Here is a 21046-nt window from a genome sequence, read left to right as displayed (position 1 = left end):
GGAGAAACAGAGACACACAGAGAGTGATATAGAATGAGAGACAGAGAGAGAGACACAAAGTGAGAGACACACTGACTCAGAGAGACACGGTGAGAAACACAGGGGAGAAACAGAGACACACACAGAGTGATATAGAGTGAGAGACACAGAGAGTGATATAGAGTGAGAGACACAGAGAGAGACACACAGTGAGAGACAGAGAGAGAGACACAAAGTGAGTGACACACTGACTCAGAGAGACACAGTGAGAAACACAGGGGAGAAACAGAGACACACACAGAGTGATATAGAATGAGAGACAGAGAGAGAGACACAAAGTGAGAGACACACTCACTCAGAGAGACACAGTGAGAAACACAGGGGAGAAACAGAGACACACAGAGTGATATAGAGTGAGAGACAGAGAGAGACACACAAAGTGAGAGACACACTCACTCAGAGAGACACAGTGAGAAACACAGGGGAGAAACAGAGACACACAGAGAGTGATATAGAATGAGAGACAGAGAGAGAGACACAAAGTGAGAGACACACTGACTCAGAGAGACACGGTGAGAAACACAGGGGAGAAACAGAGACACACACAGAGTGATATAGAGTGAGAGACACAGAGAGTGATATAGAGTGAGAGACACAGAGAGAGACACACAGTGAGAGACAGAGAGAGAGACACAAAGTGAGTGACACACTGACTCAGAGAGACACAGTGAGAAACACAGGGGAGAAACAGAGACACACACAGAGTGATATAGAATGAGAGACAGAGAGAGAGACACAAAGTGAGAGACACACTGACTCAGAGAGACACGGTGAGAAACACAGGAGAGAAGCAGAGACACACACGCAGAGTGATATAGAGTGAGAGACAGAGAGAGAGAGAGAGTCACAGAAACAGAGAGAGTGAGAGAGAGAGTCACAGAAACAGAGAGAGTGAGAGAGAGAGACACAGAGACAGTAAGAACGAGAGAGAGGGCAGAGGGGTGAAGGGTGAAGGAGACGTTGAGCGGCATAAGATTCCTCTGAGAGATAACGGCACATTTGTGCATGATGATAACATTCCCAGTGGGGGAATGCGTGAGACAAGGTGACTGTGAGAGTAAAGGGGGAATACCTGCGATTGTCTTACGGCAATAACATTAAATTTTAAAGGCGGGGGACAAAGAGAGATAAAAGGAACAAAAATCCATGACAACTATTTAGTATACAGAGGGAAAGAGGAATGCGTGGTGCACAGAGAGAGAGAGGGGAATGCGTGGTGCACTGAGAAGGGGAGGAATGCGAGGTGCACAGAGAGGAAGAGGAATGCGAGATTTACAAAGATGAAGAGGAATGCGTGGTGCACAGAGAGGAAGAGGAATGCGAGGTGCACAGAAAGGAAGAGGAATGCGAGATGGAGACAGAGGAAGAGGAATGCGAGGGGCACAGAAAGAAAGAGGAATGCGAGATGGAGGAAGAGGAATGCGAGGAGCACTGAGAAGAGGAAGAATGCGTTGTGCACAGAGCGGAAGAGGAATGCGAGGAACACTGAGAAGAAGAGGAATGCGTGGTTCACAGAAAGGAAAAGGAATTCGAGATGCACAGAGAGGAAGAGGAATGCGAGGAGCACTGAGAAGAAGAGGGATGCGTGGTGCACAGAGAAGAAGAGGAATGCGTGGTGCACTGAGAGGAGTAATAAAATGCGAGGAGCACAGAGGGGAAGAGGCTGCAATCCACGGCAAGTGGTTGGGATCGTGCTGAGGAGGGCGATATGGCAGAACGAGGTCTGCACACTTTCATATTAACCCCTCCGCGCATCGTTACCCGCTAAATCTTCCAAATTGAGTGAATAATTTGTTTCGCATGTTCCCGTCAGGACCCGGGGGTCACCGCGGGCTGTCCGGCCTCCTGGGGGTGTCATGTGACATGCGACCTCGCCGCGCTACACCTGGCTGACGGCTCCCAGGTGAGCATTCACCAGTTGTCTCACAGCGAGACGGATCATCTCCCCAAGCACGTCCTGGATGACTCGTTAACTCTCGCTGCCCCGCGACTGTCATAAACAAGCACCAACATCTTTAACACCTGTACGGAGGAACAGACGCGCTTTGGAACCTAAGTGGTAATAGTGCGAAGTGAGGGCGTTACTGATCGCCCGTCCATTGCGAGAAGTGTAACGGTACCATGGCGAATGGGGTAGAACGCATGGACTTTTCTGACATGCAAAAGTACAACAGTGAATCCAATTTGACAAATGGAAAGAAAAGCAAAAGCGGAGGATGTTACGTCAGCACGGCAGTTGGGTTTGTGATGGTGCTGTTGGTCATCGCGATCGCCGTAGGAGTGGGGTTGATTGTTCATTTTGCGGGGGGTCAGAAGACAGTTGTGTGTAGCTGGCCCCCCTCTAACGGGGCACAGCAGGGGCAACAGGGGGGGAACAAGGGGACGACGACCCCCAGCTCGGATTATGTGAAGACCCAGTGCAAGAAGATGGCCATGGATGGGGAGATGGAAATATGTAAGTATCATATTCATAAAATATAGGTATTGATAATTAATAGTTAATTATTAATCAGCGGAATTACTGGGTTACGGTGTCGTCAAATGAAAATTCCCCAGTGTAATACTAGTATAAGTACAATTTTAAATTTTGATTAATGTAGGGGCGCGGCGTCCTCGTGGAATACACGTATATACCCCTTACGTCATGCGCGCATTGCAAAGAGCAGTTAAAGAAAGTATTGAAGTTGACTTTGTCAAACATATGGACTTGTATGCGTTTTGTTGCACTGGAGGCCTAGGGACTACAGTTACAGATTGTCATACCAGACGCTGCGTGTTGAATGGGGCCCCCCTGGGCCGACAATTGTCGCCTTCTGTACTCACGAATATTCACAATGGTTGTTTAACGTCCCTAGCCATGTTCCGAATAACATGTACGTTGTATTTTCATTTAAAGCGAACGATCGTGTATAAAGCATGTGTATTGAGCGTAGACATGCTCAAGCATTGTCAGTGTCAGTTTTGTTTGTAACGAACTCAAGGGGACAGATGAAATCACTTCGTTATAACGTAATGATGCTGCCGTATATAGGTCACTGTTACAAATGCTCATGTGTGTCTTCCGAAAATATGTTTCAAAATGTGTTCTTATTTTGACCAGTTTGTTGTTTGACGGGGGCGGCTGGGTAGCCTAGTGGTTAAAGCGTTCCGTCGTAAGGCTGAAGTTCCTGGTTCGATTCCCAACATTGGTATGATGTGTGAAGCCTTCTGGTGTCCCCCATTGTGATATTGCTGGAATGTAGCTAAAAGCGGCGTAAAGCCATACTCACTCACTCAATTGTTGTTTAACGCAACACCCAGCAATATTCCAGCTACATGACGGCGGTCTGTAAATAATTAAGTCTGGGCCTGACAATCCTGTGATTGTTAACCTTCCAGCGCCTCACAGGCAGCTTGGGTTGTATACTCCCCAGGGAGCTGAGAATGAAAATCGAGTGCTCACTGATCCATTGACCGGGGTAATAATAGTGTAGCGCTATGAGCATCCACTTGGTGAATGGAATCTGACGCATTATACATGCACTAATTATGATTATGATTATGATTATTATTATTAAGCAACGTCCCCCAATGCTGAGGTAAGGTAACACACAATCAACCAAGTCACCGAGGCTGACCAGCTTCTGGGTCTCTGTTCTTACCAGCAATACCCACGTTTTGTTTTCTCGTTAAGAATGGAATCATCCTGTTTATTTTAAAAACAGAAATATTAACTGGAAACGACCACAGCAGTTTGACGCGGAGTGGTGTTGTGCCATTTCCTACATTCCTGGGTGTCCGCGTGTGTGCTCGTTCCGGGCAACTTCTGTGTGCTTACTGTCAACACCCTTCCAGTCACCAGACCTTGCTCAGCGCTAGCTGTGTTGGTTTGATCGGGCTGGGTTTCCTCATGATATCAACCACTGGTTGCACGCGGCCCTGTGTATAGCGCACAGGTCACAAAACACGTGAAGTTAAGAAACGTCGGTCGCGGATAGTAGTTGGGTGGGTACCCGGTAGGATGTGACGGTGATGTCACTGTCAACATTCGAGCGCCTCACAGGCTATTGGAGATCTTTACGTATTTTCTCAGTATTTCTCACGAACTTGATGGTTCTTCGAGGTCAACAACAACTAGAACCTGTTGCCCCCGATCCGTCATTCTTTACAACGAAATTGCTTAAGGGATGCATGTATTTTATCTTGTACAATGTACAGTATTCCACATGCATGTACATAACTACCTTAGCCTACCTGCTTATAGGTACACTTTATGCGTTCGTCCTAGGGCTACTGCTTGCTATTTTCTGAATATTTGATTCAATTATCTCTCACCCAATCAGACAAAAATTGAGGTTAGAACGCGTACTGTGTGAACTTTCACCAGAATGTGCTTCATGGTTTAAGTTGGGCAACGCACTGCAGGTCACATTTGGATAGTACAATGTGGATGGAGCCCAAACCCAGGTCACCCAGGATTCAGAAAGGGATGCGTGGGGTTGGTTTCAGGTGCGTGGGGTTGGTTTCAGGTGCGTGGGGTTGGTGTCAGGTGCGTGGGGTTGGTGTCAGGTGCGTGGGGTTGGTTTCAGGTGCGTGGGGTTGGTTTCAGGTGCGTGGGGTTGGTGTCAGGTGCGTGGGGTTGGTGTCAGGTGCGTGGGGTTGGTTTCAGGTGCGTGGGGTTGGTGTCAGGTGCGTGGGGTTGGTGTCAGGTGCGTGGGGTTGGTTTCAGGTGCGTGGGGTTGGTTTCAGGTGCGGGGGGATGGTGTCAGGTGCGTGGGGTTGGTGTCAGGTGCGTGGGTTGCTGGTGGATTGGTGAGAGTTGGTGTAAGGCGGGATGAGTTTAATCTGAGGCGGGGTGAGTTGGTGTGAGGCGGGGTGAGTTGGTGTTAGGCGGAGTGAGTTGGTGTTAGGCGGGGTGAGTTGGTGTTAGGCGGAGTGAGTTGGTGTTAGGCGGAGTGAGTTGGTGTGAGGCGGGGTGAGTTGGTGTGAGGCTGGGTGAGTTGGTGTGAGGCGGGGTGAGTTGGTGTGAGGCGGGGTTAGTTGGTGTGAGTTGGTGTGAGGCGGGGTGAGTTGGTGTGAGGCGGGGTGAGTTGGTGTGAGGCGGGGTTAGTTGGTGTGAGTTGGTGTGAGGCGGGGTGAGTTGGTGTTAGGCGGAGTGAGTTGGTGTTAGGCGGAGTGAGTTGGTGTGAGGCGGGGTGAGTTGGTGTGAGGCGGGGTGAGTTGGTGTGAGGCGGGGTTAGTTGGTGTGAGTTGGTGTGAGTTGGTGTGAGGCGGGGTGAGTTGGTGTGAGGCGGACTGAGTTGGTGTGAGTTGGTGTGAGGCGGAGTGAGTTGGTCTGAGTTGGTGTGAGACGGACTGAGTTGGTGTGAGACGGAGTGAGTTGGTGTGAGACGGAGTGAGTTGGTTTGATGCGGGGTGAGTTGGTGTGAGTTGGTGTGAGACGGAGTGAGTTGGTGTGAGTTGGTGTGAGACGGAGTGAGTTGGTGTGAGGCGGTGTGAGTTGGTGTGAGTTGGTGTGAGACGGAGTGAGTTGGTGTGAGTTGGTGTGAGACGGAGTGAGTTGGTGTGAGGCGGAGTGAGTTGGTGTGAGGCGGGGTGAGTTGGTGTGAGTTGGTGTGAGACGGAGTGAGTTGGTGTGAGTTGGTGTGAGACGGAGTGAGTTGGTGTGAGGCGGGGTGAGTTGGTGTGAGTTGGTGTGAGACGGAGTGAGTTGGTGTGAGTTGGTGTGAGACGGAGTGAGTTGGTGTGAGTTGGTGTGAGACGGAGTGAGTTGGTGTGAGGCGGAGTGAGTTGGTGTGAGGCGGTGGGAGTTGGTGTGAGACGGAGTGAGTTGGTGTGAGTTGGTGTGAGGCGGAGTGAGTTGGTGTGAGGCGGAGTGAGTTGGTCTGAGTTGGTGTGAGACGGAGTGAGTTGGTGTGAGTTGGTGTGAGGCGGAGTGAGTTGGTGTGAGTTGGTGTGAGACGGACTGAGTTGGTGTGAGACGGAGTGAGTTGGTGTGAGACGGAGTGAGTTGGTGTGAGTTAGGGTGAGGCGGGGCGAGTTGGTGTGAGGCGGAGTGAGTTGGTGGGAGGCGGAGTGAGTTGGTGTGAAGTGGGTGCGTCAGTGTGAGGTCGGTGGAGTACAAGTCGGCTGGAGTGAGGTGAGGGGTGGATGGGTATGAGGTGAGGGGTGGGTGGGTTGGTGTGAGGCGGGGTGAGTTGGTGTGAGGCGGAGTGAGTTGGTGTGAAGTGGGTGCGTGAGGAGTGAGGTGAGGGGTGGGTGGGTGTGAGGTGAGGGGTGGGTGGGTTGGTGTGAGGCGGGGTGAGTTGGTGTGAGGCGGGGTGATTTGGTGTGAGGCGGGATGAGTTGGCTGGGTTTTGAAGTGGGGTGGGTTGACGTAGGCTGGTTCCTAGTCGGTTGGTATGAGTTGATTGGTTGGTTTGTTGTTTAACGCCGCTCTCAGCAATATTCCAGGTATATGACGGCGATCTGTAAATAATCGAGTCTGGACCAAACAATCCAGTGATTAATATCATGAGCAGCGATCAACGCAATTGGGATTGATGACATGCATCAACCAAGTCAGCGAGCCTGACCACCCGATCCCGTTAGTCGCCTTTTACGGCAAGCGTAGTCACCTTTTACGGCAAGTATGGGTTGCTGAAGACCTATTCTACCCTGGTTCTTCACGGGTCGGTATGAGGTGATGAGTGGGTGGGTTAGTGTGAGGTGAGGGGTTTATATTTTCCGCTCTTTTCTTCGTTTGTGTTACACAAAACTTAAGGAATGAAGTATTCTTATCCTCAACGACCTGACCCTACCGCTGAACACAAGGTGCGTTGCATTATCGCCTATTGCAACCATTGCCCTGACGTCACTTGAAAGTAACATGAAATATTGAGATTACAAACATGAACATCAGATAGCTTGTTATATCAAGTGGTTCAGGATGCAGGTGTACACGTCAGTACAACGTCAACACGTGGTGAAAGTAACAGGATATATAAGGTTTTTTTATAGTTGTTACGTACGTGTGCTTGGAGTGAGTGAGTGAGTGAGTGAGTCAATGAGTTGGGTTTCCCGGTTCGCCCCGATTATGTTTCTAGGTTTGTCAGCACCATACCCGTGCTCATGGGTTTCACCGAAGTGGTAAACGTCTAAGACCTGCATCACTTCGGGCTGTCCTCCCGCATTAAGCTTACACGCCGTGATATAACTTATTTACTGTTCAAAGCGGCTTTAAACTATGTTCACTCGCTCATTTATTGGACCTATTTTAAGTATATATAGCTTTGCGGCATGTCGTACAAGAGCGTGATATTTTTACCTATCTCAACTATAAACTTATGCCAACAAGTGAATGCCCTATCGCCTGGTTAAAGTCATAAAACAGTAGACATAAATGCCGAAAATGAAATCCAAGTTCTTTTTCCGGGTTGTCGTAAAGAGGAATCGCGGTTACGAAATGGCACTTATCAGAGACCATATATCGGTATATGGTCTCTGCACATATGTTTCAGATTTACGATAAGACATTACCGAAACGGATCTTCAACTACAAACACTGCGACTCTAACGAGGTGTTGAGATTCACGGCTCGATGCATACAATCTGCAGTAGCCAGAGTTTCCCCAACGATGAAGACAGCCCGCTTTGATCGTCCGCTCAGGCGGCGGATTTACTCCTGTTAATAATACATAGTAGCAGATCTGCACGCGGTTAACATCAGTTCCTGTTAACGTGGGGAATATGTTTACACCAACCACGTGTGCCTCCTTTGACGTCATGTGGAAAATATGGGGAAGTACAGCAATTTGGAACGGGTCAAATATATATAGGCACTGAGTCGGAATAAATTGACCTTAAGTAAATACGTTTAATTAGCAGTGAGCTCGTTAGTCGTGCTCTAACGCTAGAATTGCCAATTTGTATATACGAATATGACTGTTTTTGTTTGACGTTTCAAACGGTTATGAGGTAACTGTGGCTTATGCAACCTTTAACCCCACTTCTGTTGAAAATGTGTTCACGGCGTTTATACGTCAGTGTATATTGGGTTAAAGCTAGGAAGCTCCAGTGTCGGTTGTCGACCATGTTGATGTTAGGGTACACTTTTCAATTTCTTACATGGAGTGTAGTTGCCATGGAGACTGCTAACAGTCCCAGAAAGAGAGTTATCTTGTTTAAAAATATATATTTAAAAAAGTTTAAAAATCCAATGGAGACCAAAAGAATGCTTAATTTCAGGGACTTTTAGAGCTGAGCCACTTTAGACTTGCCAAATATTTTTAGATTCGTGTTTTAATTTATTCTTTAGGTCTTTGAGACAGACTAGTTGGCGTTGAAATCATGCAGATGTTTAAGTGTAGACTTCTTCAGCAACCCATGCTTGTCGTAAAAGGCGACTAACGGGATCGGGTGGTCAGGCTCGCTGACTTGGTTGATGCATGTCATCGTATCCAAATTGCATGGATCAATGCTCGTGATGTCAATCACTGGATTGTCTTGTCCGGACTCGATTATTTACAGTTCGCCGTCATATAGCTGGAATATTGCTGAGTGCGGCGTTAAACAACAAACAAAACAAAACTTTTTACCTATCTTTCACCTAAAAATTGGGGGTGTGGGGGTGACGCGTTGCACTTTGAGTTCATGTTCCACGTCATATCGTCACCTCTGCAGTTGGAATTATGCATATCTGCGGGTTCAATTGTCGGATTATGATGTAGAAGGAGAGGCTCATTATTTTTAAGGAATGGAGAATCGAGAATTACGAGGATATCTCCCTACTTCAACACATCCCTACAAAACATTCTCTTGTGCGAAATATTTGAAAAATATACCAGAACTCTTTGTAGAGTGTATTTATGCTGCGTGAGTCGCCCCTGCGTGATGCACGAGGAATACGTTCTCTGCCGCTGTTGCACGTGCACAGAGCTCCGTCGCCAGCTGATATTTACAATGCACGGTACAAGTCTTTTTTCATGACAATCCGCCATATACGATTCAAATTCACGTCTTTTCGTTATTCACAGGTGGCAACTAAGTCTCTTTGTTAATTCAGACCGATCTCTTTCAAGCTCAGTCAATAGTGTTCACAACAGTCGACAACCGGTGACACACTGGAATTGAAGATGGCGCAATTCCGAGGTCACCTTGAACTTCGGTCGATTTGTTATGACGAGCGTTTGATTGTCGGCTTACAATGAAGTATGCATATCATTGCTTATGCACGGAAGCCGTTTAGGGCCATTTTAACAAAAGAAATTTACTTGAAATTTCAAGATAAAGATCTTGAACTTAAGTTGATAATAAGTTGAAATATATTAAAATTTCAACTTATTATCTTGAAATTTCAACTTACTAAGTATCTTGAAATTTCAAGAAAAAGAAAAGAAAAAAGAAATGGCCCTAAAAGGCTTCCGTACTTGTTAGAGGGCTCAACCAGATGGTAGGGAATCTTTTCATGATCTTCCTGCCTGATTGTTCACATTATACTGGTGCCTATTGGTGTTTTGACGTGTATAATTGATTACGCTCGTGTCAACAGGGTTTGAATTGTGTACGCCATTCAGGCACACACAGAAAACCAACTTTAAAAAATAAAGTTTGTCCATGGCTTGTGAAATGTTTCTGTGAAGCTCAATATTTCATAGTGAGACAGATCCATGAAGATCCGGGGTAGAATAGGTCTTAAGCAACCCATGCTTGCCGTAAAAGACGACTGCTTGTCGTAAGAGGCGACTAACGGGATCGGGTGGTCGGGCTCGGTGACTTGGTTGATACATGTCATCGTATCCGAATTGCGCGGATTGATGCTCATGATGTCAATCACTGGATTGTGTGGTCCAGACTCGATTATCTACAGACCGCGTCTTATAACTGGAATATTGCAGAGTGCGGCGTTAAACAACAAACAAACATAGTGGACACAATTACATCGGCTGTTTGGGGCGAAGGGTAGCCTAGTGGTTAAAACGTTAGCTCGTCACGCCGTCACTGTTCTATTCCCCACATTGTTATAATGTCTCCCGTGATGATGCTGGAGTATTGTAATCAAGGTCCTAAACCCCTACTCATCCATCCACTCACTCACTCAGGTTAACTGTGTCAGCATCCCTCTAATCATTCCCTTTTCCTCGTGGGTTTCACTAAAGAGGTAAACGTCTGAGACCTGCATCACTTCGGGCTTTCCTCCCACATTAAGGTGACACGCACGATACTGGATTAATGTTAAAACGGCGTTAAACCCATCTCTCTTACCCATTCCCTATTCAGCTCTAGGCTTGAAGTTAGAGAGTTAATGCTTCGTTAGTACTCGATGGCTACTTTGTAGAACAATTTGTATATAACCTTATGCATAAGATATTATTAGGACCATGTGTTAATCTACTTATATCTATTCTCGGGTAGCCTATTGGTTAAAACATTCTCTCGTCACGCCGAAGACCCGGCTTCGATTCCCGACTTGGGTACAATGTTTGAAGCCCATTTCTGGTGCCCCACCCCCCACCCCACCCCACCCACCCCCACACACCTCACCCCGCCGTGATATGGCTGTAAAAGGGGCGTAAAACCATACTCACCCACTCACTATTCTCTCGGGTCAAATGTGTTTTGACCTTCCCGTGTATTCAGTGACGATTTTTGATGAAGAAAATCCCATTTCCGGAAGGTTTTGGGGTTTGCTACTCCCACAAAATTATGAATCTAGAGAAGATACGGTTGAGATAAACCACCTGTGTCATATTTCATTCTAAGGCAGCTCTCACACATTGCCGAGTTGCGTCCCGAGTATGGACCCGAGCTGACTCAGGGGTACTCGTATGTATTCGTGAGCAACTCGTGTTATTCCGGGACAACCCGAATAGCGACTCATGGCCATTTTTTGCAACTGGGTTCCGTCTTAGCGCAAACGGGCATACCTAAAACAATTGTCAACTCGTTGCGTAATGGTTCACATATATTTCCCCATGTATTATATATATTTCAGATGCAATTTAAAGCACACCGGGACGTGCGGAATTATACAGTATGATTGAACACATTTAACTGTGTCTTGGGTATATTTTTAGATGCAAGACATATATAAAATAAAAAATTATTTCTGAGGGATTCTTAACGTCATACGCGCATTCTCATTGGTTTGTCGTATTTTCGCATCTAACATTCTTCGATAGGGGGACGAGTCTTCTTGCAGGTTACGGAAAGGAGCGAGTGGTGACGAATGACTCGTATGGAGCTCGTGGCGAGGTCGTACTAAACTCGGGGTAACTCGGGATACCTCGTACTGATCAACGAGAGTTTTGGAACTGCTCAAAACAGTCGGGCCTCCAGCCAACTCCAAGTAAACTCGTAACAAACTCGTAACACACTCGTCCTACTCGTAGTACCCTCGTGGTCTTAGTGCTCATACAGAACTCGTATGAGGATCGCCTGCAAAATTAATTGCCGAGTTGACCAAGTGTAATACGAGTTGTACGAGTTTTATTCCCGCCGAAGAAGTCCCAAACTCGTACAGCTCGTATCGAGATCGTTGTGCTGGTATGCAACTCTTAATATACCCCTATTGGACTCCTATTGGACTCCTATTGGGCTCGTAACACACTCGTATGATACCCGTATGATACCCGTATACATGTAGTCTCTTCCCCAGTCAGCGTCCGCCCGGAGAGCGGAAGGTCCGGGGTTCGATCCCCGGCCGCGTCATACCAAAAGACGTTAAAAGATGGTACTTGTTGTTACCCTGTCTGGCTCTCGGCATTAAGGGGCTAAAACAAGGACTGGTCGGCTCGGAGTCGGTATACTGTGTCTGAGTGGGATATTCATGTTAAACTGCGGCATGGTATCTCTGTGAGCTAGCACTATAAATCGGCATCAGTCCGGACTAGTACAAGCAGCCACACAAACACACACACGTACATGCACGTCGCTATATAAGTGCAATAATCGTGGACGCGACGTTAAACCCCATTTCACCTCACCTATTCCCGTGTCCTAACCGAGTTAGGCTCGGGAGAGCTCGGCAACCACCTCGGCAAAGTGTGAGAGCTGCTTCACAATGAATGGCGTCTTCACGGTTGGTTTTAAAACGAGGATATGTGAGGTTCAGTCATCTCAACATGCTCGACCGCTAAGCCGCACCGCAATTTTCAGAAATCGTTGCCAAGTGGGTTTCGCTTGACACCGGAATCTCGAGCTCGTTGAGTGTGTCAACATATTCACAATTAAGCGTTTAGGGCTGTGACGTAACGTAACGCTCCCACGGATGGGTCTTGATGGAATATGCTGTGTCACGATAAAAACTGAAAACGCTATCGTTAGCAACGTCGTAAAAAATGCGTATAATGTCCATAAAAATACTTGGCGTAAATTTAAACTTCACTGTTTACCCCAATCGTGCTAAAGTCTCGTAAAATTCGTTTATAAGTAGATTTATCAACGCAACTGAAACAATCAGGGTTTGGTATTTGCAAAACACGAATTACAGTAATGAAACGAATGTAGAACTAGCTGACGCAATGTTTTCCCAGACAGGCGGTATTCGTATAGAGGTGATTTCGCATTTTGGAATCAACTTGCAGTTTGTAAGCTATTCGCGTGTTCTGTTTTCTTAGAAAGCCAAAATATAATCCCAGGACTCGTCATGTTGCTGGTTTTCCAAGGATCTCTGTCGCGGAGATGTTCACATCAAAGAAGAAAAAAGCTGTCTATATATTTGTAACTATTTACTCTATTGTAAACGTTTATTGTAAACAATTATTGTTTTTTTTTCGCAACAAATGTTATTATGGTGTCTGGACGAATTCTTGATTCGCTGACCAAGAGAGCTTAAATACTCGTGGATAAATAAATAAATAGATATTAAAATAAATAAATAAATAATATAGAGCAACTAATGATTGATATTATAAGCAACGTCCCATTGTGTCGGGGTACGACGACATACAATCACCGAGAAGAATCATCCGGTCCCGAAAGTCGCCTCTTATAACCAACATGCCACGTACGACATAAATAAGCAGGCGATTGAGATTATCGGCTACACAAATCAGCATGATAGAAGTCAAACGTATGTATGCATATCAGATCGCTCAGGGAAGACAGAGCACGTGACGACCAGGTTTCTTTGAAGAAAAAAATCAAGCTGAGAGCTGGAATGTAGGTCATGTCTCAGCGGTATAATCCGATCACCGTTCCTGCTAATTATCCTGCTAATCCTGTGGGTTGGAACCCTGCTGGCCGACTGACAAATGTAGAACCATCGTAGACCAGGGTGTCGTAAGTCTATGTTAAGGTATGGGAGTTACGATCACCTCATTGCTAAGATCGCTTTGTAGGACGACGGCCAGGTCAGGCATCAGGCTGAGGAAGTCTGATTGTCAGATCTTTCGCTGGATGATTTTTGTTGAAGTCTCTTCAATGGAGCTGGTAATATTTGCTTTGGTCCAGACAGTGTTTACACTCAAGGTCCAGTGAGGTTAGCTGAAATGGGATTTAACGATGTGTTCAAAATTATTGCACGTATATAGCGACGTCCACGTGTATGTGTGTGCGTGTGTGCGTGTGTGTGTGTGTGTGTGAGACTGCATGTACCACCCTCAGACCATATAGGATAACGACTACGTGACTACCAGCTCTCCGTGGTCTAGCGGTAGAGCGTCAGCCCGGAGAGCGGAAGGTCCGGGGTTCGATCCCCGGCCGCGTCATACCAAAAGACGTTAAAAGATGGTACTTGTTGATACCCTGTCTGGCGCTCGGCATTAAGGGGCTAAAACAAGGACTGGTCGGCTCGGAGTCGGTATACTATGTCTGAGTGGGATATTCATGTTAAACTGTGGCAAGGTATCTCAGTGAGCTAGCACTATAAATCGGCAACAGTCCGGACTAGTACAAGCAACCACACACACATACGTGCATGCACGTCGCTATATAAGTGCAATAATCTTGGACGCGACGTTAAACCCCATTTCACCTCACCTCACCTGTTTCCAGTAACATGAGAAATTTATTTTTAATTAAAAAATAATCGATAAAAATGGGGGATCCGGATGCCAGTACCGGTCGTCGGCAACCTGAGGTAGTGAGAGGCGGATCAATGGATCGGGTGGTCAGACTCGTCGACATGTCGTCGTATCACAATTGCGTAAATCGATGTTCATGATGTCAACCATTGAATACAGGATTATTTACAGGCCGTGATATAGATGGACTAAAGCTGCGTGGCGTTGAACAAAAAACACAAACAGTCAATCAATCAAGTCTAACAAATGATTGACATTAGCCACGTGACAACAGAACCCGTGAGGATCCGGGGTAGATTAGGTCTTCAGCAACCCATGATTGCCGTAAAAGGGGACTATGCTTGTCGTTAGAGGCGACTAACGGGATCGGGTGGTCAGGCTCTCTCACTTGGTTGATGCATGTCATCATTCATGTTATCAATCACTGGATTGTCTGGTCCAGACTCGATTACTTACAGACCGCCGTCATAAAGCTGGAATATTGCTGTGTGCGGCGTTACAGCAAACAAACATAAACACGTGGCTGTCCGTTTTTTTACTGACTTAGTGAATCCAGATGCACGGGTCCAGTGCTGACAAACCAATTTTGGGGGCACATGGTTGTCTTCGTCGTCTAAGAGCAGAGCAGAGTCGTGTCCCTTAGTCGTGCCAGAATCCGATACTCATGGGTTTAAATACCGGATTCGCCCTGATAAGGCTAATTGGTTTGTCAGCACCGAATATATGCATCTAGATCCACAGTGTCAGTCAGATCCACAGTGTCAGTCAGCACCGTACCCGTGCATCTGTATCCACCGTGTCAGCACCGTACCCGTGCATCTGTATCCATCGTGTCAGCACCGTACCCGTGCATCTGTATCCACCGTGTCAGCACCGTCCTCGTGCATCTGGATCCCAGTCTCAGCACCGTACCCGTGCATCTGGATCCCAGTGTCAGCACCGTACCCGTGCATCTGGATCCCAGTCTCAGCACCGTACCCGTGCATCTGGATCCAAGTGTTAGCACCGACCCGTGCATCTGTATCCACAGTGTCAGGACCGCCCCCCTGCATCTGGATCCACAGTGTCAGTCAGCACCGTATTCGAGCATCTGGATCCACAGTGTCAGGACCGTACCCGTGCATCTGGATCCCAGTGTCAGCACCGTACCCGTGCATCTGTATCCACCGTGTCAGCACCGTACCCGTGAATCTGGATCCCAGTGTCAGCACTGTACCCGTGCATCTGGATCCACAGTGTCAGCACCCTACCCGTGCATCTGAATCCACAGTGTCAGTCAGCACCGTACTTGTGCATCTGGATCCACAGTGTCAGGACCGTACCCATGCATCTGGATCCCAGTGTTAGCACGGTACCCGTGCATCTGGATCCCAGTGTCAGCACCGTACCCGTGCATCTGGATCCACAGGGTCAGTCATCACCGTACCCGTGCATTATGATCAACAGTGTCAACACCGTACCCGTGCATCTGGATCCACAGTGTTAGCACCGTACCCTTGCATCTAGATCCACACTGTCAGTCAGCACCGTTCCCTTGTGTCAGGTCATTGTACACGAAACGTTTATAACGCGGTTATGTGGCATTTGTTTTAGCGAATAGCGTCTTGAAAGCCGGAAAGTAGGCCACCCAACAACGTCTCTCAAACTGCTGCGTTCATTATTTCATTCTGCACGGATTTATCATTCATGCAGACTGTATTATCATAAAAGGAAACAGTGTCGACATGTTTACTGTTGGTTTGTCCTAGACGTGGCAGTTAAACGTCGTCCCGACATCGGGAGATGTTAATGTCGACATTAAGAGCAAGCCTGTAGGTATCCTTGTCAAAATGTGCTAGTAACATGTTTTTAATGTCGGAAAACAAGTTATTCAGCAACACCGCGTCCACTTTCTGCACTTCCTGGAAAGGGCTCCCAGCTCTTGTAAACTTTTAAATATCACCGTGGTTTTTAAACAGGACATTCTGCTTCAGCCTTTGTGAATGAAGTCTCGTTATCTCGAAGTCTCATTATCTCGAAGTCTGCCCTGTCGTTGGAAAATGTCATGGTGTCCGTCGTTCCATGAGATCGGAGATCCGATTATGTCGTGTTACTTGTAGTTCGAGTAAAGCGGTAGTCAGAGTGTGGAGTCATTCGCTGTTCGAGTTAACGGGTATCCGAGGATGTCGTGATATCCGTCGTTCTAGTGAATCGCAGATTTTATGTCTAGTTATTCGTTATTCGAGGAGAACGGGGGTCTCATTATGTGGAATCATCCGTTGTTAGAGAAAATCGACGAGTATAAGACGGTTGCAAAAGACAATCGTGATGACAATAATACACCCGTGAAGATCCGGGGTAGAATAGGTCTTCAGCAACCCATGCTTGTCGTAAAGGGCGACTATGCTTGCCGTAAGAGGCGACGTACGGGATCGGGTCAGGCTCGCTGACTTGATTGATGCATGTCATCGTATCCCAATTGCGTAGATCGATGCTCATGATGTCAATCGCTGGATTGTCTTGTCCAGACTCGATTATTTACAGACAACGGTCATAAAGTTGGAATATTGCTGAGTACGGCGTTAAACAACAAATAAACAAACAAACACTGTGTGTCAACTTGATGTGGGAGGAAAACCCGAAGTGATGCTGGCTTCCGTTGCACAAAGCAGTTGTAAGTCTTATGTATGTGCATGTAAAACTGGCGTAACTTGAAAAATACTGAACCAATTAATATTTGGTCCTTGTAAAAATGGCGTAATCTCTTCGTGTGGTCTCAGACGTTTACCACTTTTATGAAAACCTGGGACTGACGACCACGAACCACAATCAGGTCGATTCACGCTCACTGTCATCGGATCCTGGCACGATAAAGAGAGGCGGCACTTTGAAATGTTGCGTATGCGCGAATACTAATAATTTTTGCAAGAATAGGAGTTGCACATTTTGTGATTTTGCAAATGATGTTTCTTTTTACGGGTGTGTTTGAGTGTGTGTGTGTTTGTGGAAGGGTGGGGGTGGGGTGGGGTGGGGGGTGGGGGTGGGGGCGGGGGGGGGGGGGGGGTTGGGGTAGAATAGGTCTTCAGCAGCCCATGCTTGTCCTAAGAGGCGACAAGCGAGCAGTCAGGCTAATTGACTCGGTTGATGCAGTTGGGTGGATCGATGCTCGTGATATCAATCACTTGATTGTATGGTCCAGAATGGATAAGTAACAGACCGGGGTCTATATATAATAGCTGTAATTTTTAGTTCGGCGTTAAACAACAAACAAACATATTTTTTCATTGGCAGCTGATGGTGCATAAATCAATACTCACTTACTAAATTAAATGTTGTATATGCCACCAGCAGTGTTTCTTTAAAACGCGCACATGTTGTGAAACTTACATATTCGAGAAGGTATCTGGCACATGAATTCAGTGGATTGTCCTTTAACACAACTCCAATTTCACGTAGTTTTTCTCAGGCAACTTTCTTCACTTGAAGAACATTTGCTATGCCAGTGTGTTTTTCATGTGTAATGCAAGAAGCCACAGACGTGCATATTTGGTAAGTGAAACACTTGGAAATATTCACTGACGAAAGGTCAACGTGTTGTCAAAAATGTCGCCTTATAAAACAAAGATGGTGCCTAGGTTTCAAAGGGGGATGGGTGGGTGGGACAGGTCATATTATTAAAGGTCACGGAACTGCTGAGAGTGGCGAGCGTTTATTGGTCTGTTTAGTCAACGCTGGGGGTCGTGACCTCAAATCACCTCACAGTGCAATGTCAATTTGTATGTGAATTCCTCACATCGCGTGTGTGTTTTGGGAGGAAGGGCTATTTGATGTGTTTTATACGTGGATATCGTATGTTTTGACACATGTAAAAAATGATCGACTGATTGACTGCACTGACTGGCCGTTGGGGAAGCAACATTTGGTTGACCTTTTTGATGAAATAAATTCAATATAGGTAATAGGGGAGGGTAGAGAGGGAGTAAGTATGGTTGTACGCAACCTTTAGCAATATACAAACAATATCATGGCGAGGGACACGAAAGCTAGCCATTAAAGCTGACCATTAGGCACAAGTGGACACTAAGGCCTGACATTATTAGCCATTACCCAATGGAGGAGACGACAAGGGACGTCTAGGGGTCGGCACACACGGCATAAGTAGCAGACTAAGTACCGTAGGACGTAAGATGGCCTCACAAGCCCACACCTGTGTTAGGAACACGTTAAGCCAAGGTCAAGGTCATATTTTCTTATGAAGTGAAAGCTCGACTACATCTGAAACAGATACCACGAGCGCACTGTGCAGATGGGTTGTGTGTTTGAGAGTGTTATATGTGACATGTCATAAACAGTGAAAGCCCGCTAATCAGAACCACATTATTCTGGAAACCCCGTTAGTCTGAACTCCATTATGTTGGAAACCCCCTTTAATCTGGACCCCCCTTTTTAAAACCCGTTAATCTGGACCCCATTATTCCTTAAACCCCGTTAATCTGGACTCCATTTTCCCGTAAACCCCGCTAATCTGGTCTATGTTATTCTGGAAACCCCGTTAAGCTGAACCCCACTATTCTGGTAACCCCGTTAATCTGGACTCCATTATTCTGGAAACAGCTTTAACCTGGACTCCATTAGTCTGGAAACCCCGTTAATCTGGACACCATTATTCTGGAAAGACCGTTAATCTGGACTCCATTATTCTGGAAACACCGTTAATCTGGACTCCATTATTCTGGAAACACCGTTAATCTGGACTCCATTATTCTGGAAACACCGTTAATCTGGACAGCTGAGGGATTTATTGCAATTGTATTCATTGATACATTTTCCAATGATTTGCTACGAGAGGCGTTATATATTTTCATCAGCATATTTAATTTAAGCTCTGCTCTCAGTAGGTCAATTAAGCGTTCGATTTTGATGGAACGGAAACGCGGGAAGCGATGGATTATCTGTCGCGCACGTATTAATATTGTTCCTATTTTTAATTTTTATAAAACACGTATTGTTATTTCACTGGAAAAGTGAACCTTGTTGTTTCCCTGCCTGCATTACGGGGATAAAACAAGGACGTGTCGGCTCGAAGTCAGTATACTGTGTCTCTGTTGGGGTATCGATGTTAAACTGCGGCATGATATTTCAGTGGGCTAGCACTAAAAAACTGTCATTCGTCTGGACTAGACCAAGCAGCCACACACACTTGTGCATGCACGTCACTTTATAAATGGACTGAACGCGACAATGAACCCCTTTCCCCCCTCCCTTGTTCATTATATCACTCTCTTCGTTTTAATGACTTATAAACACATCAACTCATCATCAAACTTTAAACGTAAGTATGCGTAACAGACATAAAGTCGGTCATTAGCTGTAAAATCCAACCCCGGCGAACTGCGCAGTTAGGAATATTCCGCACTCAAACAGATGCACATTATCAGTGAGGCATTGTCAAGCAGTGTTTGAGCTGCTGATGCTGGTTTAAACATTACCCCACTTCTGCATCCGAACATAAATAACGGACAGACTTGTCCCAGATTGGAGACAGTCGGTGGTTGAGGCCTTCGATGTCTGGTTGTTATCAGAACTCAAGGGAAGAATGCGATGACCGACCTGTATCTGGAAACAGAGACTTTTTTGTTAGGATTAATGCTGGTTTTAATAGGCGTGTGTTTATTTCTTTATTTTCACATTACTCGATTTGTAGCGGCAATGAAGTTGCGCAGATATTTTACTACCAAACTTAAAGAGTTTTAGTTTAATATGTTACGTGACAGAGAGGAGATGTTTACAGTTCTAAATTGACGTACATATCTATTTAGTTCATTCCCTCCATGGGATCTTCTAAATACATGGGGGGGGGGGGGGGGGGGGGGGGGGGGGGGCGCAGGTGGTCGAATTGAGCTGAGGTGAAATGTTGAAACGTCGCGTTCAAGATTATTGCACTTATATGGCGACGTGCTATGTTATAGTGCTAGCCCACTGCGATACCATGCCGCAGTTTAACTTGAATACCCCACTCAGACACAGTATACTGACTCCGAGCCGAACAGTCCTTGTTTATCCCCTTAATGCCTAGCCAGACAGGGTAACAACAATTACCACCTTTTAACGTCTTTTGGTATAAGGCGGACGGGGATCGAACCCCGGACCTTCCGCTCTCTGGGCTGATGCTCTGCCACCAGACCACGGAGGCGGTCATATGGCCAAGGAGGTGACTTCACAGATCGAGTGGTCAGGCTCTGTGTCTTGGGTGATTGGATGTCTTCTTCTCGATGGATGGATCGCTAATTCCTGTGATTGGTTTGCCTGGTCCATAAGTATTGGCAGGCTACATAGATAGCTACGATATGATGGATTGCGGAAATAAATGAAAAAGTAGCATGTAGCGTTATAAGATATTAATTAATTGTGTCAGTCAATCGCTACATCGTTGTGGGCAGCATGTCCATGTGTACGACATCATGGTTTCTTCGAATGGGTATTAGGGACCAAAACGGTTGGAATACCATGAAGAGTTGTTTTTTTGTTTGTTGTTAAACGCTGTTCTCAGCAATATACCAGCTATAAGACGCGGTCTGGAAATAATCATGTCTGGACCAGACAATCCAGTGACTGACAACATGCGCATCGATCCACACAATTAGGATAGATGACATGCATCAACCAAGTCAGCGAGCCTGATCACCCGATCCCGTTTGTCGACTCTTACGACAAGCATAGACGCCTTTTTACGGCAAGAATGGGCTGCTGAAGACCTACTCTACCCCGGATCTTCACGGGTCTGATGATGATAAGGATGGTGGCTGTTTATATTATACTTAAGTGTGAAAGACTGAGTTTCCAGAAGTCAAGAAAAGAGGTATTTCCATTGCAGTGACCGTAAGACTTGATATTTCACTTCTGTGGAACATGACACTTTGACGGAACTATTTTCATGCAAGTGTAACCTACCCTCAAATTGTCTCCCTTTATCGTCTATATTACCCCAGCTCGGAAATTAAGTGAGTGAGTGAGTGAGTTGGGTTTAACGCCGCTTTTAACATTAT

General features: G+C 46.3%; 1 protein-coding gene across 1 annotated transcript in view; it reads left to right on the top strand.

Annotated features, from left to right (window-relative positions):
* Positions 1-1868: 1868 nt before the first annotated feature.
* LOC124151609 (aminopeptidase N-like) overlaps positions 1869-21046 on the top strand; it is a 56090-nt gene continuing 36912 nt past the window's right edge. The window contains exon 1 of the mRNA XM_046524141.2: positions 1869-2494. Coding sequence (XP_046380097.2) covers positions 2161-2494 — 334 coding nt within the window. The 5' untranslated portion in view covers positions 1869-2160. The remainder of the gene's footprint in view (positions 2495-21046) is intronic.

The sequence above is a fragment of the Haliotis rufescens genome, unplaced genomic scaffold (genome assembly GCF_023055435.1).
Source record: "Haliotis rufescens isolate VD_foot unplaced genomic scaffold, xgHalRufe1.0.p SCAF_33, whole genome shotgun sequence".
In the NCBI taxonomy this organism is placed as follows: domain Eukaryota; kingdom Metazoa; phylum Mollusca; class Gastropoda; order Lepetellida; family Haliotidae; genus Haliotis; species Haliotis rufescens.
Note: the sequence above shows the minus strand (reverse complement) of the source record. Positions and strands in the feature narration are given on the sequence as shown.